The 26236-nt window shown below is 38.9% G+C and overlaps 1 protein-coding gene across 1 annotated transcript in view; it reads right to left on the bottom strand.

The window, feature by feature from the left end:
• Positions 1–1137: 1137 nt before the first annotated feature.
• Positions 1138–26236, bottom strand: part of LOC147218976 (potassium/sodium hyperpolarization-activated cyclic nucleotide-gated channel 2) — a 29246-nt gene continuing 4147 nt past the window's right edge. The window contains exons 3-8 of the mRNA XM_086172539.1: positions 24784–24945; positions 16338–16556; positions 3419–3565; positions 2881–3121; positions 2628–2792; positions 1138–2173 (exon numbers count right to left, since the gene is read on the bottom strand). Coding sequence (XP_086028665.1) covers positions 1224–2173; positions 2628–2792; positions 2881–3121; positions 3419–3565; positions 16338–16556; positions 24784–24945 — 1884 coding nt within the window. The 3' untranslated portion in view covers positions 1138–1223. The remainder of the gene's footprint in view (positions 2174–2627; positions 2793–2880; positions 3122–3418; positions 3566–16337; positions 16557–24783; positions 24946–26236) is intronic.

Raw genomic sequence — 26236 nt, 5'->3', positions numbered from 1 at the left:
AAAAGAAAAGAAAAGAAAAGAAAAGAAAAGAAAAGAAAAGAAAAGAAAAGAAAAGAAAAGAAATCCACTTTCCTGTACAGCATATGTATAGATATTTATATTTATATATAGTTATATATAGGCGGGGTAGAGTATTGCAGAATTATATTGCATGTGTTAATTAACAAACCTAGACAAAAACAAGCAAGTATACAGTATGAGTTGTTCACAAATGTCTCCTCTCAATAAAGCTCAGATTATTTAACCGCCTTTACTCCAGGGTTACAATCAGTAGGCTGACTAACCAGCTGACCATGTCCAAGGTGTTTCACAAAAGCAGGTCAGTGCAGATGTCACCATGTCAAACAAACTGCGCTTGACAAAGCCAAGTGAGCATGTGTGTGAGTCCATTCTCTAAAACATAAACAAAACATACCAACAAACCCACGCACACAAACTTACAACCACATATAAATACATACGAACCAAATATATGGCTTCTAACGTTGAATCAAGGCAGTTAAATAAATGGCATTTTCTTCTATGTTTCTTTTTTAGTTGATACAGACACAACCAGACTTTGTGTTCAAGCTCAACTTTGGTTTGGGTAGATACAATGAATATAATAACCTTCTGTTCTTTTTTCATCAAATATTTACATATCGATGTAAGATCGACCAGCGGTCTACAACACTATTTTCACTACTGTTTTAAACAATATGAAGAGCAATGTGTTATTTTGCTACGACAGCTTATACAGAAAAATTACACTCAAAACACTTCATGAACGCTTAAAATGTCATTGTCAATTGACCTCAAGTCCCTGATTTTTCATTTTTAAGTCCAGCTCCTGCTAGATTGCATTGCATGGATTCTACACAGTATGCAAATGTTACATTAATCATACTTTTCTTAATATCTTTACAGTAAAGACAGCAATATACAGTAGGTGTTTGGAAGCAGAGTGAAAGGGGTGATACTAAGAATAAAGGTGCTGGCAGTAGACACGACCAGTTCAACCTTAAGTTATACTAGTTTAATTGAATAGACTCCTCCTACACAAAGTCTCAAGACTTTGAGGTGCTCTTCTCCTCAGTTGACGGCAGCTCACACTGCGTCCGGGTCGTAAGACTGGTCGCGCAGGCAGCAGCCAATTGGTCATTTAGCAGGCTGAGAGATCAGCTGGACTGACCTAAAACAAGATTCTCCTACAAAAAAGGCCTCTTTCCTGAACTCGACCAGGGTCACAAGTTGGAAGACAGCCGGGATCTGGCAGAGTCTAGCTCTGGAAGGCTGACAATTGAATCTTTCTTCGGAACTCCAGAGTCTGGAGGCCCCGATCCAGCAGCTGATGCTACTGCCCCCATTCCAGTAGGTCCACTGGGTGGAGGGGTAGAGGCAAAGGCCACCCTTTGTTGAGCTCCTGCTGATCTCCCAACCCCTGAAGGCCCAGGCAGGGTAGTGTGAGGGGCCTGAGGGGGGCCGATGGAGGTGTTGGAATTACGGGTAGAGGGCGGAGGGCTTGGGGCTGCAGAGGCAGCTTGATGTGTTCCCTCCTGGGGGAGTGAAGGCTGGGAGGCAGACAGTGCACGGGTATCCTGGCTCAGGCTGCCTGTATGGAGGGAGTGGGTGCTCTTGTGTGAGGCAGGCCTCTGCTGGGTCTGTGTGGGGCTGGGTGCATGGTGCTGTACTAGAGACAACTGTGACCCGGAGGGTCCTGCGCTAGCCATGTATTGGAAGGTCCGTCCCGAAGCTGCAAGGGGGCTTTGAACTGGAGGACTAGAGATGGCCGATCCAAATGCCCCTCCAAGCGTCTGAGGGGGTTGGGACTGGAGAGGCGACATGGAGACAGGGCTGGACAGGTTCTGCATTACCTGGAACCTTCTTACCATACGAGGAGACTGCAGAGTCCCCGGGCCGACCAGAGGGCTGGCCATCTGTGGGCAGAAGCTCATGGCCACAGCCTGCTGTAAGGTGGCAATTGCAGATCCTGTCTGCGACTGTCCAGGAGGAGCGAAGATACTGCCAATGGAAGGGGTCATAGACATGGCCCGCGGTCGCTGCAGGTCCACAAGCTTAACCATTTCACGGTCATACTTGACAATTTCTTGGATCATCTCGTTTTCACGGTTGTTGAAGACCCCAGAGTTGAGATCATGCTGAACTTTGTGCATCAGGATGGAATTCTTTTTACCTGAAAAATGAAAAGGAACATGGGCTGATTATTCGAGGGTAGGGCACGTGCAGAAAAAGAAAGGACGGAGAGAGGACAAATTGAAGGATTAAATATAAAAATGTGGAAATGGGATGATTTGGAAAGGGGCAGAATAAAATGATAAAAGATGGAACATGTGATGTCCTTCCTGGAGCAACAAACCCTGAGTAAATTGATGCGTCATCTTGTGCTTGTTTCTACTGTTAAAGCTCCTGTGTTGATTTATGCTTGTTTTGCTTCCTTTTCAACAAAAACATTGTGAATCATCACTGGGCACAATTAATTTTTTTCTGTAATTTATGACTGCATTTTAATTTCTATTGCTCTATCTATACAGGAACATCATGATGATCCAAAATGTGTTTCAATGGATTAAGATCAGTGCTTGAGTGATCTTTCCATGCAGATTATTGTTGGTAGTGTCTTTTTTTACCAATGCGATCTAAACGATCTATGGCCACCGTCTCGAAGGCTCGTCTCATCATGGGATATTCTTCCAACACCTCATTGAAGTGGTCAACAGACAGGGAGTACAGTCGACAATACGTCTCTGCTCGGACGCTGGCGGTTCGCCGACCCCTTGTCAATAAGCAAATCTCTGAGACAAGGGAAGAGACAACACAGCTTAAAGTGGGTTACAATTAGTATTGCACGAGATCAAAACAAAGACAAAAACTTGAAATTACCTCCAAAATATGAGCCATCAGACAGTTTCATAGCGAGGGTGCCCTTAGTGATGACACTGCAGACTCCATGCTGTATGAAGTACATTTTCTTTCCGATGGTGCCCTCCCTTATAATGTAATCATGTGGCTGGAATACCTCAAAGCGTAGTTTGGTTAACATAGCAGTCACGAAGTTTGGCTCTGCGTTGGCAAAAAGGGGCATGGAAGCCACCAGCTTGCGACAGTTGAAGTTGACAATTTCCTAAAAAAGAAAAAACAATGCTTTTTGGAAAGACATGCAGAAAATTTCATGTGAAATACACGACTGATAATGCTAATTCGACAATTTCTGATAATGATAATTACTTTATATAATAACATTATAACATTTAGTGTTGTTTATAGTTATTTGTATATCATTGGGAAGATAAAAGTAACAAGTCAAATGCTAACATATTACTAAAGAACACAAATATACAGAAACGGTACAACATCACAAAAAAATTTATCAGATAATTTACAGAAATGTGAAACGTGAGTGTGTGATTATACTTCTCACCTCTCGAAGAGGTTCGCTGAGTTCTCCCAGAATGCTCTCCTCGTCAAACATCTTACCCTGGTATCTATGCTCATAATAGTCATGGATTTTCTGACGGAAGTCGGCAGGCAGTTTATGGAAGGACATGTACTGCTCCACTTGTTTATACTATGAGGGATCAAATCAGAGAGACAGTCTTCTTTTAATATAGTCCATGATTTCTTCTTCTATACAATCCCACACATGTATATATATATATATATATATGTATATAATAGTATACGTAATAGTTTAGTCTGCCATTATCCTAATGATAAAAGGCCAAATAATTAGCTGATCTAAAGCCTTGGACTTTAGTTTCATCACACTAATGATAGTCCACCATTTAATCAAAATAATTACCATGTTAAAATGACACTTTTTAGTTGTTTTTTTTTATTTTGATGTTTTAATTGTTCTGTTTTTTTGTTTGACTAGTTTTGGAAATTGAACTGTATTCTTGCAGCTTGTAGAAGTAAATGACGAAATTAGGTCACATTTTTTTGTCATGGTACTTAACTGATTTCAAAAGTTTCATCAGATTTGTATTGTGACAAAACCCAAGAACTAATCAAATATGCTTGTAGATTCTTTAATCTCCCTGCCTGCACACTATTTTTTGTTGACTATTAAATATATACCAATAACTTGGGCACTTACACACTGAATTGTGTTACTTCATTGTGATAAACAGATTTGTTCCATTTTTTTATTCCACTCAAAGTGCAAAGTGAGTAATGTAAATAAACAGTACATTCAAGAAGTCACCAGCAAAAAGATACATTGAATGACTGACATTTTAAGCTCTATGTACCCCAGAATGTAAACAAAACAACAGTGTGTCCACACACACTTGAGCTGTCAACCGAAATGATCACAGTCCCTCTTGGATCAATGCTTCTGGGAAGTTAATCAATGCCAAATCAATGTTATGCAAAGCCACAACATGTAAACAACCCTTACAATCAGCCTTTTTTTTTTGAGATATGCTAATCACAATCCATCCAAAGATTCCAGAGTTGGAAAAAAATTACAAAAAATAATCAAAAAATTGTTCATACCAGGCAGTGTTAAAAATGTTCTGAGTACTTTTCCTTCCTTGTGTAATTCTGTTGCACTCACACACATAGCCCAATAAGCATGATGCTCAGCCCTGCTGCCTTAAAGCTGTCCAAAGCCTAATTTTTGAAAGGACTGTGTGACAGCGGGCTGTGTACTCAAAGCTTTCAGGGACTGAGAAAGTAATCTTCCATACTTTCCTTATCCCATTGCTCTTACTTTTCTTGTGTCCGGTGGAACACACCACAATATCTATATGATGGCATCAAGTTTCATCTCCAGAGAGTAGTCACAGTATCTTCAGCTCATTTGATTCAGAATTGTGAGAATCCGCTCCTGGAGGTTCTGAGGTTCAACTCCTCTACGGAAAATTATTGCCTCCTGTCAGAGGAGTTGCGCAAACAGTGAGGTCAACCTGCTCAAACACTGCATCCTTAAGACCGAGGCAAGGGAGAACTGTTTGCGAAGCGCATTTCATGCCAACACAAATTGTTTTTCATTGTACACAGGAAAAAAAGAGTAAAAAAAACAAAGACCAGACAATATTGCAAGCAGAATAAAGCCCACATAGGCAAACAGTAAAATGATAAAAGAACAAAATCCGTGGAAAATGATAGTCAATACATTAATGATTGTGTGAATGAACAGCTACATTTACAAAAATCATTAAGCTTCTGTAACAGGCTGACTGGTTATTTGTGCTGAAGATTTGAGTGCAGGCTGTAATAAGATATATAAATATATAGAACATAATATATATAAATAGATTTACAGACAGATGAGCACAGATGCATTCACACATACACACATATTCAAATTAATTTCACTTTTACGTATTTCCTGTTAACTTTAATCTGTGACTGTTTTTCTTGTCAAGCATTTAATTTGAGTATCATTTATTAATTTAGGCATTTTAAGATTACTAAGTATTCATGTATTCACTGACAGCTCTTAAATATGTCCAGAGCAGACATCACTGTTAGAATCATTGAAGAAAAATCCCATAGACAGTGTTTTTGTGCTTGAAAGCATTTTAGTCTTGGTTGAAGGGACGGTGCATCTCAATTTGATGAACCACTTAGAAACAGTTTTCTTTTTGGTTTTCATTATATGCCACAACAACTTAACACTTAAGACTTTAAATAAAAACACTGACACAGTCATATTTAGCTGCACGGTGTGACTCCATGACTCACAGACACCAGCAGACACTTGGCACCATCCATGATAATGATCTAACAGGTTTATTCCATTTTTTTTAGCTCTTGCTTATTTCAGACAAGTCTCTGCTTCAGCACTGAGCTGGGATTATTTTTACAACTGGATGCTATTTTTGATCATGGCCACACTGTCTGAGTATAGCCCAATAAGAAATAATCACTTTGTAATGGTTAGGATTTCAAACGGAAAGGTATAACACATTTTCTGTTCTTTTTTAAGTGTAATCTCTATGCACCATGTGTGACATTAAACATCCTATCTCCCCATGACTTTGGCCGCAAAGCCGATGATAAACAGTTTGGCAAAAGGTATTTTCATCTTCTATTAGAGATGCAGCCTTAGCGTGTACTTTCAAGTTACCATGCACGTGAAAATCAGCAACTGGACTATCACACTGTTAATGTTAGGCTTTCATTCTACAAAACAGGTTTTATTTTTATTTTTATTGTGTCAGATGGAGACAGTTTACTGTTTTTGAACAATGAAAAAAATACAAGCAATTTCTCTAAATCTGATTTGATCACATCAGAATTTGCTTTATTATAGAGCACTGGAGTTATTGACTTATTTTATGTTCAAATATTTTATGTGAATTGGCCTCAAAAAGGACAAAAAAGTACCAAATTGGAAACCACTTGTTTTATCGGATTGCTGTTCCTTCAGAAATATTGCATCCAAAATAATCAATATATAGAATTAATCATCATGACTTAAGTTGTTTAAATATTTATCATAACAACTGTATGTATATATCATGAACTCACAATAAAATGATGCTATCATCCACGTTGCTCCCTCTGCTATACGTAAACATAAATAATCCAAACCTTTTTGAATTATTTAATATCTACACACCCCTCTGATGGTGTTATGCAACACATGGTCTTACCTGCATGAGTGACTCTGCCTCCTGACATCTACAAATACAACGTGGCCTGAAGAACTGACCCTGTGTAACAAGTTCTTTCCTGACGCCTCAATGCAAAGACAGCAGTTGGTGTGTCTTTCATGAAATAGGCCAAAAGTGCTGATTGTAGACCTCGTACCCCCTTCACTAAGAAGCAGCGACAGAGAAACTCATTTCAGTGAACTATGAGTATGAGAGAATTATACGTATGAGTCGCTGTATGTATTCATGTCTCTAACTTTTATGATCATTCCACCTGCTTAAATAAAAATACTTAGCGTAGTTTTGAAAATGGTGTAAAGATATATAAAGGCAGGTACAAACAAAACCCGTACTGCTCTGTAAAAGACACAAGTGAAACAGGCAAACGTCAAATCATTTTTGATATATTTGTATGTATATGTTGACAAACAGAAACAGAAACAGCAATGTAAGTAATAGTTACTGTACATGTGTGAGCAATAATAAGGGGGTTAACTGAAAAAAATCAATATAATGTATGAAAAATATTGTGCTCCCGTTATTGGTAAATAGAAACAAATTTTGCAATATGAGATAATTTGGAACTAGTGGGCAACAAAGTCTCAGTTGTGCTCCTTTTAATTCACATTAGGGATTTCATATATCACTCATTCAAAAATCAATAACTAATTAGGTTTTCATTACTCAATAACTCAATAAGTTGTTTACAAGCTAATATGGCCTTATCACACTTGGCATTTTAGAGAGGGGAAATTGTGTCTCAGCACATTACAATCTAGGAATGGTGATCAGACATTCAGACATCTACATTAATACACAAATTGGTTTGCTTTGTTTGGTTATTTTAACGGAGGTCCTCCAGCAGCAAAACATTATGAAAATCTGCAGATAGAGTTAAGGACTTAATATAGTCACAGCTTACCTTAGAAGGATTTGTAGCCACCCATTGAAATAACACAAGATATCTTGGCTCAGAAATAGTGGGTTTGTACTATGATTGATATATATATCAAGTCAAGTTTTCAGTGTCTGTGCATATAAGATATGTATTAGACTGAAATTACTGTTTCTGACTGCAAAATAGCAGCAAATGAAATACAGTCTGACCAAAATGAACAATTGCAACGAATAATAATGAAATAAGAGTTCCAAAAGGGTAATTTCTCCTTCTTTGAGATAAATTAAGGCAAGTGTCTGTATCCTTCTCTCTCACACCAACTACCTTTATATCCTCTCTCACTATGTCCATAAATTTTCTCTTGGTCTTCCTCAAGACCTCCTGCCTGGCAGCTCCAATTCCAGCATCCATCTACCACTATATTCACTTTCCCTCCTCTGTACATGACCGAACCATCTCAGTCTGGCTTCTCTGACCTTCTCTCCAAAATGTCTAACATGTGTTGTTCCTCTTATAGATTCATTCATGATCTTATCCATCCTGGTCACTCCCAAAGAGAACCTTACTATCTTCATCTCAGCTCTGTCTTTTCGTCATTGTCATTGTTTCTAGACCAAATAGTTTCACTGGTCTCACCACTGTCTTGTACACATTTCTTTTCTGGCGGATAGTCTTCTATCACATTGTACCCTGACACTTTTTCCACCCATTCCAATGTGCTTGAACCCATCTCTTCACCTCTTTTCCACACTCTCTGTTGTTCTGGACTGTTGACCCGAAGTAGTTGAAATCCTCCAACTTCTTGATCTCCATTCCCTGTTGCCTCACCGTTCCCCCCGAGTTCCTCTCATTCACACACATATACTGTCTTGCTGCGACTAACCTTCGTTCTGCTCCTTTCCAGAGCATACCTCCACCTCTCTAGATTTCCTCAACCTGTTCTCTGCTCTCATTACAGATCACAATGTCATCTGCAAATAGCATGGTCCATGGAGAGTCCATCACTGCTGCAAACAAGAAGGGGTTCAGAGCTGATCCCGATTAAGTCCCAACTCCACCTTGAACTTCTCTGTTACACCTCCAGTACACCTCACCACTGTCTCACAGCTAGCATACATGTCCTGCACCAGTCTAACATGCTTTTTTTTGTCACGCCAGACTTCCTCATACAATACCAGAGTTCCTCCTTGGCACCCTGTCATGTGCTTTTTCTAGGTCTACCAAAAGCACAATGCAGCTCCCTCCATCCTTCTCTGTAGCATTCTCAAAGCAAATACTGTAACTGCTCTATCTAGGCATGAAGCCATACTGCAGCTCACAAATGCTCCAGTATGGCTGTTCTCAGTCTAGTTTCCAGTACTCTTTCCCATAACTTCATTTATGGCTCATCGACTTTATCCGCTATTCTTAAAAATGGGCCGCATCACACTTCTCCACCATTCCTAAGGCATCTTCTCACTCTCTGAGATCCTGTTGAATAATCTAACCAGACACTCTACCACTGCCTCTCCTAGACACTTCCATACCTCCACAGGTATATCATCAGGACAAACTGCCTTTACACTCTTCATCCTCTTCAATACCTTCCTCACTTCACTTTTACCAATCTCTGCTACTTTGTGGTCCACAATGGTCACTTTTTCTACCCTTCCATCTCATTCATTTTTCTCATTCATCAGCTCTTCAAAGTACTCTTTCAATCTTCCCATCTCTCATCTAGCATCTGTCAATACATTTCCCTCTATCCTTAATCACCCGGACCTGGTGTGCATCCTTTCCATCTCTATATCTCTGTTTTGCCAACCTGTATAAATAATTCTCTCCCTCCTTACTGTCCAATAGAGCATACAACTCATCGTACGCCGTTTGTTTTGCCTTTGCTACCTCTAGCTTTACCTTACATTGTATCTCCCTGTACTCCTGTCTGTTCTCTGTCCTCTCAGTGCCCCACTTCTTCATTGCCAATCCCTTTCTCTGTATACTGTACACTCCTGCACTTCCTCATTCCACCACCAAGTCTCCTTAACTACTTTCCTTCCAGAGGATACACAGAGTACTCTCTTTCCTGTCTCCCTGATAACATTATCCAGTCATCTGGAAGCTCTTCCTGACCACCAAGAGCCTTTCTCAGCTTCTCCCTGAAAACCATACATCACTCCTCCCTTGTCAGCTTGCCTTTGTCCTCTTGAGCTTCCTTGTCATCAGAGTTATCCTACAAACCACCATCCTATGCTGTCTGGCTACACTCTTTCAGGTTACCTTGTCCATACAAGATGTAGTCTACCGGCATGCTCCTACCTCTGCTCTTAGAAGTTACCCTATGTTCCTGTCTTTTCTAGAAAAACGTGCTCACTACAGCCATTTCCATCCTTTTTGCAAAATCAACCACCTATCCTGGACACCAAATCTGCCCATTACTTCTTCATCACCTATATTGCCTGCACCATGTCTATTGAGGTCAGCACCAATTACCACTCTCTCATCTCTGGGTATATTCTGCATCACTTCATCCAGCTCATTCCAGAACTTCTCTTACTCACATACCACCTGTGGGGCATAGCCAATAACAACATTGAGCATCACACTTTCAATTTCAAGTTTCAGATAAGTCTATCTGACATTCTTTTCACCTCCAGAAAATTCCTAACAAGCTAAGCTGTCAAAGCTGCTGCTACTAATGACCTTTGAAAACTGATGCATTTTCATATTTTTCTTTGTTTTGTTTTGGTTTGGTTTTTGCTGTTTTCATTTTTTACTGAGTCAAATTTAATGACTTGGCTCTAAGAGCCATGTCATTATATGGATAATCGATCATCATAATGGACAGGGACCAAGCATTTGACTGCGGTGACATAGCACCAAGAGGCAACTGGAGAAAACCAAAGCAAGAGAGGGATTGACATCTGATTTATATGTCAGTGTCATCATTGCCATCAATTTTTCTATATTGAAGTTGATAGTATTGTAGTTGGTAACCAAAAGTAGCTTTTTTATTTTCATGTCTGTTCCTTTCCTTTATTCATATTCCAGTCTTTCTCCACTGGAGATTTTAATTGTGGGTCATTCCATACACCCATATGGATATACAATTTATTCACTTCAGTCCCCACTAAATCACCTCATTATATTATGGAGCACATTCGGCAAAGAGAAATAACTCAGATAGTGGTAAGTCAGAGCTTGTCGCATCTGCCTTCTATTCATAGATGTGTACAGAAGGAGGAAAAACATACTGTGGGGTCTTACACAGAATAAAGTCTTATTAAATGGAATAGGGCTTCTAAGGAAGCACAAGAAATCCTATAATTCAGTTAAAAAGAAGTAGACCTGCAGATAAGGTTTTTTTTTTTTTACCTCAGATCAGACACACTCTCCAATGAATATGGCATTGTACGAGAATATAGACTGTTTTTTTTGGCAGCACTGGTTCAGTAGTCCTCTGACCACTATCTCTGCAAAGTCAGCCCAGTTGTTGATAAGTAGGACCATCGGTGACAGGCTGTCTGGCAAAGAGAGGACCGATCACTGTTGCTGATGGTGTCAGTGGCATGCAGACAGAGGAAGAAACCAAGGGAAGCTAAAAAAAAACAACTTTGTATCCTGTCCAATTCCACATCATGCCAAAGAGCTTACACTGCTGTCTGCCCTCTCTCTCACTGATGGCAATCCTTCCCTCTCTCCAAGAAGAGCGCTGATTCATTGCAAGACTCCCTGTGAGGCCTAGCAGAGCTGATTATCAATGCAAGGGGAGTGTCTGTGGCTATGAGTCTGAATCTGTTACTGTTGAAAACAAAGATTCTTTATCAGACAATGTTCTCTGTTTGAATGTAATGAAATATATTGTGGAAATATATTTTTATGCAAGATTTTTTTTCTATATAATATTTATAAATAATCATTTAAAACAGTCTTTTATATTAAATTATGTCACTCATAATTGTAAATCTACTTCTGCGACTAATCCCTTCCAATTATGTTATCCGGATTCTTCTTTGTCAAACAGCATTTCATTAACATTTTTGATATGCTAGAGCAGGAGAAGAGCACAATAAGATTCAGAATAGCTTTATACGATTTGTTGACCTAATAAATCGTGACTGAGCATTCACAATGTCAAAGCCCTTGAACTGGCTCACCTTAATTCAATGCAGCCATCACTGGAGTCATTAGCTGCATTTGTGCTTTTCTTGTGTTGACAAGTCACAGCAGGAAAAACAGCTGTAAATAATTAAAAAAAGGGTGACTGAATTCTGTCTCGCGGCTATGGTGTCAGAGACTTGATTTTGAATGTGCCGTTTTCTAAGGATGTAATGTATGAAACTGGAAATCTTCCAAAGAGGTCAGGAGGGTAATAACAGCATTTCAGAGTGCCCAAGACAGTAATAAATAAAATGATGTGTATAAATTGTACAATTCTTTTGCTTTGTGAGCTTTGTCTGTCCAAAAAAGGGCATCTGAGCAATCAAGGTTGAGGAAAAGTTCTGATGTTAAAGATTTAATTTGAAGAAATCATGTTGTAGAAATGTTGATGACCTAGTTGGCTTTTGGTTCTTCTTCTTTGTTGCAAGAATCACATTGTGTGTTGTTGAATTTCCTCTCTTTCTTCTCTTCTTCTTTGTGTTGTTGAATTATTTCTGTTCTGTTTGCCTTCTTCTCAGGAATTTTCACTGATTATTGGTGTTTTCCGAATTAGCATCATTTAGATGCTAAAGAAGTCTCATTTTACACATTTGGAGAGAAAACCCGATATTACCCCCATTAAATCTATTTTAAGGTGGTCATTGTCACTTAACTTTGTGCTCCCCAATGGCTGATGCCTCTGGGCGCTCAACAAAAAGACATACCGATAATTGGGACCAGACCAAAATTGTCCCGCAAATAGTCATGGTTAATATCCCTCCATGGTGCATTCAAGGTAAAACTGCATACGTTGAAGCAAGACTGCTGCTGCCTATACAGGTCTGATGCCACTCTGGCTGTGTGTTGGTGGGGACTGTTACTAAATGTCTCACAGTTCTCTGCACTAATGCAGCCAAACAAAATTTCCCTAAATTGAACCTGCATTGGTTTTCATCCTGAAATGGAAACCTCCACACAGTGATCAACCCACAGTGGAACTGTAACAGACTGCCAGCAGATGTGTTTTGCAAACACTCCACATCATAAAAAATGTGTTTCACAGTCTTATTTCACAGCATGGCAAATTCACTCAGCAACACCAGCATCACTCTGACTTGCATGGCACTTTCTGCTCTGTGTGTTTCTTAATAAGTACATCTTTGGCTAAAAATACTAATCCTCACAAAAAAGCCCAAAGAAAACTTTTTGCAACTGAGAGAAAAAAAACAGAAATCTAGTCAGAATAAGTGGTTCTCGGGAAAATTATATTTTTCTCCCCTCAGCAAAAATATGTATTTGGGGATAAAGTGTGGACTTATTAGACAAGGGCTTAACAAGAGTGGATGAACACAGAACAGCCGATGTTATTAATACACTCTGGATGTGAAAGCAAACGTACATATGAGTGCATTTACATCTCATTTACATCATTTATTACACTGAACACAACAAGCTCATTCCTCGTTAACCTGAAACCAGCCCGTAAAATCTTAAAATAAAATAGATTTGCATATTCAGAGATTCTCTATGAATAAAATGCTACATGGAGCGTGGCACCAGCAGTATTCAACTTTTGTCATTTGTAGTCTCCACGAAGAGCTATGGAATATAATATAAAAATTAGGATTTAATGGGATTTTCTTACATCTGATCAAAACGAAACTGATGAAAATAAAGTCAACAAGAAACAAGATATTGTTTAGATATCTTGCAGTGCACAAGGCCTTTCCCTCTCACAGGTTTACCCTCCCCCTCACTTTGCTCTCTGTAGCAGCCAGTTAGCAGTAGCACTGCATCTCTCAAGGACACCACCACCAGAGGAGAGAGTGAGGGGTAGAGAGAGAGCCTTAGTTCAGGAGGGAACGAGGAGATAAAGGGAATATTTGAGAGATGGTGCCGAGATGAAAAAGAGTGGAAGCTCTAATGCAAAGAGAGGGAGTTAAAGGTGAACAAGAGATGATGCAGCGTGCGGGCAGGTGGAGTTGAAATCAGTGAGTGAGTGATCAGGGTAGGACAGCGAGAGAGTGAGGAAGGGGTGGAGGGCAGCCATGGTTGCTTACGTCACCTTCAGGATGACATTGGCAGGACACACGGGTCTGCTGCCTCATCAATTCTACTTGCTGCCCAAGGGGACATCATATCACACACACACGGCCTCTCTCTCTCCTTCCCTCTCTGTCTCTCTCTCTCTCACTCTTAGAGAGCCAGGTTCGCTTTCTCTAATGCTCCCCCTCCCACATACGCACTGCCCCAGCAATGTGGCCCTACCTGGCCGAACACACCCGTAGCCTCTGATTGGCTGCTGAAAGCCAGCAACACCCCCCCTGCTGCCCATCCAGCCAGACTCTGCTTGGAAACAGGGAGGCTGTACTGATACAACCACAGGCCACTGCTGCAGCAATTTCCAGTACAACCTCTATTGCATCCTTTCTAAAGAATGTAAATATATATATATATATATATATATATATATATATATATATATACACACACACACACAAACACACACACCATCATCATCCTCATCATCATCAAAAGTTTCAAAAGCATGGCAATTCTTAATTTCGTCCGGTGAAGGCTAGAGTTGTCATCATCACCTGATATAGGTGATGATGACATGGGGGATCTGTATAGGCAGATTCATATTCCATGCATTAATATCTTCCAATATATTTCCAATTATTAAATCAATATACATCGAAATTAAAGTAATGTTATGTGAGTAATTAAAATAGAATACCAGCTTCAAAAGCCATTTGGTGGTACTCAGATTCATACAAGGATAGAATAGACACTTATGTTTCCTGTCTGACGGCAACTGTTGATGACATGTAACTCAGACGAATAAGGTTCAGTATCTGGTACTGTACAAACTACAGAGATAGTTAAACACACTCTGATTTATCTAACAAAACACATTTTTAAACTAAATCAAGTTCAATTCTTGAATACTATTTCTTTGGGAGAAGTGGAATTTGCAACATACAACATAAGACAACATGGAATATCAATCACAATTACAAATACCAATAACAATAATAAGTTTTAATTTGTTGCATTTGTTTTAGGACCTCCTTAATCTAAAGATATGAAATGAACAATTACATTCAGAAAGATAATAAATTAAATGAAAATTATAAAAAATTATATAAAATTCAAGGCTGGTCAAGTAGTTGAATGGCTGTGAGGCTAGTCACATCAAGCTAACAACGACACTTGCTATTAAAATGATGACATCTGGGATATACTTGCCCCCTGACATGTTATCATTGTAAGAAATTCAAATGGGAGTCAAGAACTGATTCATTTTCAGCTACAAAACTGCCAATCTAGCAGGCCAGTGTGGCTCACTATGCTAACCACACTAATGGTTCCGATAGCACTCCACTCCATTACAACATTTGTTTGGACAGATATGCTTTCATCGGTGACCATGACGTAAATTGTTTGGTTCACTACACCTGAGGAACGTTGCTTGAGCCCAGGATCTGCTTACCTGGGATGGAAGAAGATTTTATACAAGTGTTTGCTTTTTCAGTAACACAATGTCCCATCATTGCCCCATGTCATACTTTCACATGATACTAAATGTTACTGCTAAGCTTCTCACTCAGTCATCTAGAGCTGCCTGTATTATTATCATTATTATCATTATCATTATTATTATTAGGTCTGATATCTAGACACCAACCAAAAAAAAAAAAAAAATCTAACCCCAGCTTACTGTTCTGTATATTTCCTGTGCATCTTGTATTTGCAAGTGTTATTTGCAGTGCTTATGTCCTCTATTTTAAGTCGCTTTGGATAAAAGCGTCTGCCAAATGTAATGTAATGTAATATAATATATTAATCATTAAAAAGATCCTCATCTTGTTTATCAGAGCCATGCAAAGAAAGTCAAGCAGATGAGGCTATTGTAGGAAAATACCTGTAGGAACCTGAGAAACTCTCACTCGAGTTTGTTAATGGTGTGTTGCTTTTTGTCGTGTATTTAGTTATTTGATGCTCTTAAAAAACACTATAAACTTGTATCAATAAAAGGATGACTGTGTTTTGCAAGATAAGAGACTGACAATAAAATTTACTACCACGCAACAGAAGAGGTGAAGAGAATCACAATAGAAATGCCATATTCTATCTTATCTTCAAAATATCCTTTCACCCATCATTAGTCCACATCATGTAATAAAACCGTCCCCCCTTAAAATAGGATTGCTCTGCCGTAAGAGTACTTTGCTACCTCATCAATTTCAACAAAACAGTATGCACCAGCGTCCTGTAATCGCCTTTTGTGGCAGCAGAGGCCACCCTTGCCGCGACAAAAGCATCAGTTACATTTCACTGCTTGACTCAACAATGAATAAACAAGCTGCTGCCAGTAAGTGACAACCAGAATGCAACTGTGAAAAGGGTGTTTAACTGTGCCACCCACTGGTGTGTCAGTCAGTGACACACCCGTGGGTCAGTGAATAAGAACTCCTGCTGTCACTGTTCAAATACACAGAATACCCCAAAATCTTTCGACGATACCAAATATGTGACTGAACATGAGGGAATTGTGTCCAGAGAGAAGAATGCACAGCCAAAACAGAGTATTGCACAGAACATAAATAATATCATCAGATACAGAGGTATTGGACTATTTTGATAACCATGCAATTGAAAACATAAGTGAAAAGTGGAAACAAGGAAGCCCTTTTAATTAACTCACTCACCTTTTCCTGATACTGCCGCCTGGAGGAGTCCAGGGATTGGATGAGAGCTGTTGCGTGGCCGATAAACACAGCATAGCAAGTAGCTCCTACAATCATACTCAGCATTGTGAGCCAGATATCTGACAAACTCTCCGGGGCCTGCCGGCCATAACCAATGCACAGCATGTGGCTCATTGCCTTGAATACAGCAAAGGAATACAGCTCTGACCAGGTATCATTCTGTGGAGAGAGTAGACGAGATAAACAAATAAGTTAAACAACAAGCCATGTATGAACTGGTGTGTTTTTGCAGGCAAGCATTGGGGACAGTGGGGTCATGGAATATCACAATACAAATGGGAACCCATGGGACAGGATTGGGTTGCAGAGGAAGAGGGGGAAAATTGGAAATCACATCCGGGTAATCCTTTGAGGCCTAATCAGAAGAATAAAGATGGTGCGGAAATTATTTCCTCAGAGGAAACTGATAATGAGGGGTTCTTAAAAATGCCCTCTCTGAGCCTTATTAGCTTATTCGAAAGCTATGTCAACTACGCATCACCGGTTACCTAAGTTAAGATCCGTGATGTTAAAACCTCTGGCTGTAACTGAGAGAAACATCAGTGGGCGTCACTGACACTCCTCCAAACCAGCTGACTCCCAAAAAAATCAATCAGTACATCCTAAATGTAAATCCAGCCACTTTATTATTCACTGTGGCTTTGTGCCAAAACTCCATTCCTCATAAAGGAAGAGGATGACTGAGCAATCAGAGAGAGCTCAATAGATCTGATACTTTTGTCTGGCAGGCCTCCTTTGTTTCCCCCTTTTCTTTCATTGGCACAGACTGAGGAGTCCTCGGTCCCAATACACTGATTCGATTAATTCCAGACAAGCCAGAGAGTAGGGACTGAAGTCTAGTTTTTCGGTGGTATTCTTTGTATTCCAGATCAAATAAAATTGCGTACCATGATTAAACCATTGATGCATGCACGCTCATACTACAGAACATAATAACATAATTGTAGATACTGTTATGATTTATAAACGTCAAACTCTTTTAAAATGACAAAATGTTTAGAGCGAGACTTAATCAGGTAATAATAGTTACCTGTCTCATTAATTTCTTGATTGAAACAGGTATTCCAGCTTCAGAAAGTTGATGGTTTCCTTTTTTTTTCTCTTTACTTTTATTTATGTCATTTTAAATTAGTTTTTGTGGATGCAAAGGTACTTGGAATCAATTTTAGGGTGCCATATTAGAAAAGGGATAGAAAAAATTAATTGGTGATGAAAAAAATAACAACCATTGGCTGCACTCCCAATTGCTTCAAGAACTCACCTGTAAAGCAAATGTAAAGCAAATCTAAAGGATTACAATCAAAACAGATGTTTTTTTTTTCATTCAAGAGGCAGACGGTCTTCTCTCTCGTGAGCTAAATTACTTGAAGATTTCAAAAAATATATATAGCTCCACCAAGTGGGCTGAGGCTAAATAGTGTACATGGAAACACAAAGAGAAACAGTGGAGTGCAACAGATTGAATAATAGATGAACGATGAGCACTTTGATTCTGAAATAGCACAGGCAAGAGTGGGAGGAAGCAACTCTGTATCCTCGTACGTCTCAACTGTGCTCCCCAGAGATTTCAGTTTGGGAACTATCCATTGCTTTGTTGGTTATAACCAACTCCATTAGCCGAAGACAGTCTGCTTGAAGTTGGCTAATCATGCGGAGCTTTTAAATTAATCCGTCACTATCCTAAAATGCCTCTTTGCATATGCTGACGCTGCTGCTGTGACCCTGCTGTGTAGAGGGTCACACATAAACATGAATACCACCGTCAACACAGGGAGGTCAGTTCGATGCCTCACAGAAGTGGCACATTTACTTACAGTAGCCAGTAAGTACATTTTGTTTGTTCACATTTTATTCTGGAGGGATTTTTTGTTGGGAACTTTTGAGATGAGCAAAAGATTTAGTTTTCCTAATAATTGCTTTGTTGTGGTCTAATAATATAGATATTTACACTCAATTATCTTTCAAACTCTATAATCAAATAATTTAGAAAAATAGAGGGTAGGGCTGGGAAATGTTAAATATGTATGAATTATTTTGATCTAATACTATTTTTTTGCATAGTGAAGAATATTAAATTACTGGGTGAGAACATACTTCCTATTGAATCCATTGTAAATCAACCTTAAGCCAAAATATTCACTGATGAAAACCAGCAAGACATTGCCTAAAAATCAAAAATGATGCAAAAGGTGGCTTCAAGTCATTTTGATCTGTCCTGCCCAACCATTGAATTTCCAATTTAAAAGGTGGTGTGTCAATTTGTCAATTTTTTGTGCTGTTTTCTTCAGTTTAAACTCATGTCTGTATTCATAAAAGATCAGGCCTGAATAATAAAGAAAAATATGCAAATGTAATCACGACTAAAGAAAATATCTTCTGCAGAATCGTGGTAATATTCAAATTGATTGAAATTAAACTGCGACAAAAGTACAAACTCAGTGGATGTATAAGCCAAACCCAGAGTGAGCTCCTACACTGGCTTTAAAAAGGTCAATGATATTCCTTGCTGAAGGAGCTATACATTTTGTTGCATGCTATTTGACGTTTGACACAGTATATGGGGAAAAAATACTTCAAACAGTCCATCAATTTTATCTTGACAATAGAAGAAGTGTTGCACTTAAAGTGGTTAAATAGCCAGAGCAGAATGAAACATGTTACCTTGCAACAATCATCCAGTGTGTCTCCTAACCCTCACACTGCCAGAAAATGTATGTTCCAAAAACATTTGAAGGGCACACACTTTAAAGAAAATAACCTTTTAATGTTCCTGTAATGTGGAGCTCTTTACACCGTGTAGGGTTCAGGGAACATTCAGGACATTCAGAATGTTATTGCCATTAGAGTAGAACATTATCTTTGAGCCTCCACAATGCTGTCTTCAATACCACACATGGTGAATTTCCCCGAGACTTCTCCAAATAATGTTATCCGGTTTTATAAACAATTCCAAGATTTTCAAGACACATCGAGCCCAAATGTAGTGCTGTTACTGTTCTGCAGAATTGCTGGAAGTAGCTGAGTCTTAATCAGGCTGCAGCTTTACCAATTGTTCAGTTAATCAGTGGAATAATTGGATTAAGAAATACAACTTTTAAAGGGGCAGTAAACATATGAAAGGGAAAAATCTCTCAAAAATGAGTTACTAGCCTGATACATTTTTAGAAAAAAATCCATATATAATGTAAATGTACAGATTATTCAGACAAGTCCATATCACCACCGGAAATACGTTCAACAGCATGATTGAAGACGGTGTGAAAGGAGAATAGTGGGATCTGTTAAGTCATTATCCAGGACATCATCATTTAATCCAGATTTTTCCAGATTTTACAGGATGCCCAAAAATACTCAAGTCAAAATTGTGAACATCAGGTTGCTTCCTTTAGGTCTCACCACTGCACTCACCAAATTCTGACCAAGTCTTTGGTGATATTAGTCCTAACGTTATCAGTATTTGATAGAAATAATACTCTTGGTTCTCACACCAATATTGTGATGTGCCACTAAAATGACCCTGTGATGGAATGATGGAATATTTTGTTTTCTCACAAAATTCTGACCATTTGGATTTGATTTTAAAGAGCACTGTACATGAGTTTACTGGTCTTCTAAAGTGCTTCCTTTAACATCTCTCCCGACATGGGCATGGAAAGCTGACTTGCCTGTTTAGTGGCAAATTAAAACAATTAGAATTAGCAATATTGGGATGAAAACCAAGTGTCATCATTATATACCACTTGGCTCACGTAGTAGTTGTTGAGATATTTCAGTCTAAGCCACGGAGTTGAACCATAAGGTCAATTCAACTACAAAATGGTCAACATCCCTGAGGAAAAAAAAAACAGTAAAATGACACCAAAAGACCCTAATAAAGATTTAACTGCTGCCCCTACACCTACCTCCTCCTTTCACACCTGCCCTGCAGCAGGTAGCAAAGGACACAGACTTTGAGAGAGAGATTGGGTGATATCACACAAAATGACCAAGCACTATGTGCATCCTGATAAGCTGAACAAGTATCAAAAGATAATTGACACACATGTGATAAACCCCACAGCCAGATCCAGTCGTGCACTCACTAGCTTAATTTACAAAAGCTTATCTGAGTTTATTGTACAGTCGGCTATGTCTCTCATTTCCTCCCCTTCTTTTTATTTCTATTGCTTTTCTCTCCTTTTCCGTGTCTGTGAGTGAGATCTATATTCTGCAGCATGGACTGTGCAATCTGTTTGTTGATAAAGTCTGAAGATGGCAATGATCATGAGACACTTTAAGGCAAAAACCTAAACATGTATTTTACTCTCTAATATGATGGCTGACTGGACTGTGTGCCTAATTCATCTAAATGGGGCTATTATCTATAATGGAGCCGGGGATCAAGGAGAAAATAACTGACCTGGCAGATTCAATCTAATGTCCGAATCAATGTTGAATTTCCAAATTTGTATTTGGGAATGTTTAAGACATTAAAATGCATTTATTATTTATTTATTTTGTAGTTTTTCCATGGTAAAGGAAGAGCTTTTGTAAGGTAGTAATACTTTAACAGAGGAAATTTTTTCTGAGTATTTTGTTGTTTGCTCAGCCAGAGTCCTGAGGAGTCAATGTTACAACAATAAAGTAACAAGTGTCGGATAATGATTCCAGAAAAAAAATCAGAGCACTGTGAACTAGACTCATTTCTCTGAATTTACTCTTACCATGTCAAAATCGTACTTTTCTGCAATTTGATATATCTGTGCCATACTTTGGATGTGCTGTTGGAACATGTAACTTTTAAGAGGGCCAGACACAAGCTGTTTACAGTCTCTATGCTAAGCTATGCTGATAACGCAGGTTTCCAACTTCTTACATGATCTCTAGACACGAGAGTGCTATTGATCTTATTTTCTACCAATCAGCAAAAAATACAGTCATCCCCCGATACATTTTCAAAGTACAGTATGCATGTTTTAGAATATCCTTTCATGCTAAATGTCCACTCTTCCAATCTTTCCAAACTTTAACTTAGCTTTATTGGTAAAATCCCTTTAAAACGTGCACTACAGATTTCGTCTTTCCTTCGAGACATGAGACTGTCATATTCAGCTTTACCGAATATGAAAGGAATGTACTTAGTGTTCAAAAAAACAACCAACCATTTGCACTTATGTTTTCAATAAGAGTAATCTTACTGCTGCCTGAGCAATATATACAGAAGTGCAACATAAGACTTTATTTGAGTGTGTTTGAGTGCACATCACCAAACTAGCTTCAACTCAATACCGAGGGACCTACCAGAACAAGTCGTGCGGCCCTGCTAATATTCTTCTCCCCTTGGCTTAGAAATCATAATAAGATTATTATTTTTGTTTTTGTTTTGTTTTTGTTACTGTCATCATTATTGTTGTTGCTGTTGATGTTGTTAGGCTGGTATGGTGGCACTGTGGTTCCCCGGTTTCCTCCCATGGTCCAAAAACACACAGGAGGATAATTGGAATAAGTTGTAAAAATTCCCCAGATGTGTGAATGAGCAAGTGAATGTTTGTTTGTTTGTCTCTATATGTGGCCCTGTAATTGACTGGTGACCAGTCAGCAGACCAGAACAGCTGAAATAGTCTCCAGCTTCCTCGTGACCTTAAGTGCAGGAAAAGCTGTAGATAATGGATGGATTATTATTATTAAAATTACTATTGAAAAATTGATCATTAAAATCATTAAAATAAATGTAATGTTAATTCCCGTACAATATCTTAAGACACTGAGTATTGAAATTCTCTATTGAATGATGTAGTGATTATTCACAAGCTCTTTCATTCTCTTTTATATAGGAGTATTACAGATATCTGTATGATGTGCTATACAGTAGGTGAGGCATGTTGTAAAAGCTGCTGTCATCATCAGTCACCTCCATGCTCTATTCATAAGTCAAGTCTATGACACCAAACTGCACTCTACCATGGACAATAAGTTTGAACTGACAAGGCTGAATTAAGCTAATGCTAAATATAAGCCAAGTAGCATTAACAGATGGAAGTTGTGGTGTGCTGTGAAAACAAACTATGTTCCCTGCGGTATAACAAGTTCTAGCAAATCCAATTACTGGCCGGCGGATGTCATTCAGAGCTACAATGTGTTTTCAACGCCCTCCATGGGTCCTGCCTGTGGGGCCCAAAACCAGCGAAGCCACTGTAGGGTGCAAGGTTTGATGGATGGCCTGGCTGCAACACAATGGCTAATGTTACAAGTTGTCAGCCACTCAATAGGGGGGCAGTCTCAGGTGGCTTCAGACAGCCTGTACCATGCCAAGGCAGCCCTCAACTTTGAGAGTGACGGCTCTCTGGGGACTGACTGTCTTTGGTTATAAAGAGAGAGAGAGAGAGAGAGAGAGAGAGAGAGAGAGAGAGAGAGAGAGAGAGAGAGAGAGAGAGAGAGAGAGAGAGAAAAAAAAATGGAGGAGACAGTAATCTGTCAGCCTTAAACTTCATCATCTTGGAAATCAAACTGCACAGAAGACAACACAACATTGTTCTCCACTGTGTCATGTAAGTTTATAAAAACTGAGCTTATTCAAGTTTAACAAAAACTTGACATGTTTGCACGTGTTTCATCCTTTTTTTGGCGAATGCTTGTAAATTTTGACATTTGTTTCAGTGAAAGGCTATGCAGTGCAAACTTATATGACACTTTCTTATTGACACTAGTCCATTCCTTTTAATCTTTGTAAGTGATCAGTTGGAATGTATTTCTGTCATTCCAGATTTACTGAAGTGAAATTTCAACTCAAGCTGAAAACAAGATCCTAAACTATTATAAAATTCAAACATATGGAGGTTTTTTGAGCATTGGGCTTCAGTATATTCCTTTTTTAGCTAAAAAAATATCTGTATTTACTATCCAAAACAAAATTGTCATTCATATTCAGAATTCATGTTCAGAATACGATTGTTTGTTTGATGGACTCGCAGTATTTGTTCAGGTTTGTTTATCACCATATGGGTCAACTTTGTAAATTATTATCATTTTATCATTTTTTCAGAACCCTGCTTTACAAAAGAGCATACACAATGAAATAATGCTGCAAACGCTCTGAAATATACTTGCAAATTGAAGCACACCCCTACAATGTCTAGGAGATGGACATAGTTTGTTTAATACCCCTTTTGGATTTGTGCCTCATGACCAGGTTAGTGTTGTCCTCCCCTCACTCAGTGAAACACAAGGCTGACAGACAGACCTATAAACAACCAGCTTTTATCTCTCCGCGAGCGACAGGGCAACAAAGAGCCCAGCTGTCCGGCCACATTCACCCTGTCCCTCTGTCTTACCCCTTTTATCTTCCCTGTCATCATACCACCATGCTGAGGAGAGGTAACAAGGGATAGAGAGATGCGCTTAGATCACTCTGCTTTCCTTGTTACTACTTCTTCATTGGCACCATATGGTTGGTTTCTGTGTTTGGCACTCTGGTTGAATGGTACGGCAGAAGACAAGTCATTTTCTCTATCTGTTTTAAACAAACTCTAATTTAAATTTTATAATTATATTTCATATTATAATTATATAATAATAATTAATTATGGATTCATTTTAGGCACATATAACAAAAAATAACTTGTTACCATTTTTGGGGGGTCACACGGTGCTTTTGTTTTAACCATGCCGATAAAATTCAGTTCAAACTTGACTGCCTTTGTGAACTATCACGCTTGTTTTACATTTACCTGTATGTCCTCTGAGGAAAGTTGATGTTAAGCATTTGCTCTGTATTGTCCAATGTGACAAAAAGGACCAAAGGATTGGCCTGCTGTCTCCTCACACACACTTATGCAAAAGTGTCTCTAAGTAAATCAGCCATTTTTAACTGACTGGATACAACTTCAGAATTGAGACAGATCTTTTTTTTAGTATTAGGTGACACATGTACCATAATCACAGGACTCTTTTTGGCAGGACGCTTTACCTGGGGATTGCATAGTGGACTACAGCCTCATTTACTTGAATATTTTTGTTGAAAATAAGTGCATATATTTCAAAGAATACATAAATAACACTATACCAGTTTGAATTCTGTTCAAAGACCTGTACAAATACTTTATGTTGTTTATTTTTTAATCAAATTAAATTCAACAAAAACATTGGTGCATTGACGCTATACACTTGTTTTTGTTAATGGTTGGCATAAGATTAGGACTTGGACTCAAGCTGATACTTTGAATGGGGTGCTAATAAACCTAAATATGGGGACTCCTTACTGTCAGAGGAGACCATATTTATAATAATTGTATACTCTGTATGTAGAGTAGTGCACAAAGACAAGCTTCTTAGAAGCTAAAAGAGAGGAGAGAAAAAGATACCAAGGTGGTCAGTGTGTGCACGCGTTATGTTTAAACATGATACATACCTCCATTTTGTTAAGGGAGACCCAGCAGTCTGAGGGAAAGTCTTGCAGCATGGGGACAAGGAATTGTAGGCAGCCATCCCAGTGACACAGCAGCAGCATCATTCCAATCAGGTTAAAGATCCGCATCACCGCACTGGCCAAGTCATAGGTCATATGGAAGATCTAGAGTAAGAAAAATGAACAACCAGGAGAGTGTTAATATTATGTAGGGATCTATTATAATACTGTAGCATATCAGATTAAAACAAAGCTAATTTTCTATGGTTTTGATGAATATAAGGGTGAAATATTTTATTTTAATTCATACACCAGACAGTGTTGGCATTGCACATATAACATTTTCCTTGGGACAACTGACTTTGGACTGTACCATGTTTGAAAAATGAACAGGGAAGGCATGTTCACATCAGCCTCACATCACACACAGCAGGAACAGGCAATTTTTACTCATAGCTACCTATCATCAATAATAGCTCTGTCACGCACACAAACAGCCCACTCGTACACGAAACACTCACGCAAGCCTGCGGGCAGTAAGACATGTTAACAACACAGACAGACATGCCAACACATCCGTACACATACACACAATGAAACAGTGATGGACAGGGACCATCATGATCCTTAACAACCGATGTCTATGTCATCTCACACATTAATCATTCTCAGTCACTGAATGGACACTTCAGCCAATCATCTATCACCTTACTGACTTCAACAAACCACTGTTCACAACTTTTCTTCCTGCTGAAGTTCAGCAAAGATTCTTGAATGAATAGAAGTTGCATTACTGTTCATAGTAAGACCAATTTTATACAGTCGACAGTGACGGCAGAAGAAATAGGTCACTCCGGCTGTGGGAAAAATTACATTTTCTGATGAGGAATGGGACTGGATATGAGGCACACACAGGTGGTGATCTCTCTTAATGTCACTCCAATCTTTACCTTCTCTTTTTTTTATCAGTAAGAAATTTGTCTTTACTTGTTTTCAGGGGATAGATGGGAGAAATCCCTGTATAGAATGCTATGTGAGTGTCAGGGGTTCAGCACCATGGACAAATGGAAGAACAGTTTGGGGTCTTGATGTCTGATCTCTGTGATTTAGCCAGGAGCAGATGTGTTTGTGATGCTGCGTCAGTGTCGCACTCAACACATCTCTGCTCTCATTCTCCATGCATGGCAAGTATCGCTTCCCATCATGCATCACTTTGTGTGCGTATCACATTATATCTTCAGAAATCCAATTATCAAAAGGTCAAGTGAGCAGTCGAGCCCCACTGCACTGCTCACCATTGCAAAATGCCAACACTATACTGCCATTACTGGCATAAACACAAAGTTGAATGATCTTATGACATCACCGGACCCACTGACTCCAAGGCTGCTGTGCTTAGTCGACCAAAGGCGGACACACGGTCCTGATAAAATGAATCCTTCACAGAATAAATAAA

Source organism: Fistularia commersonii, chromosome 25 (assembly GCF_037954325.1).
Source record: "Fistularia commersonii isolate RoL2024-O1a breed Wild chromosome 25, RoL_Fcom_v1.0, whole genome shotgun sequence".
NCBI classification, from domain to species: domain Eukaryota; kingdom Metazoa; phylum Chordata; class Actinopteri; order Syngnathiformes; family Fistulariidae; genus Fistularia; species Fistularia commersonii.
The sequence above is the reverse complement of the archived record's forward strand: the minus strand, read 5'-3'. Positions and strand labels throughout refer to the sequence as shown.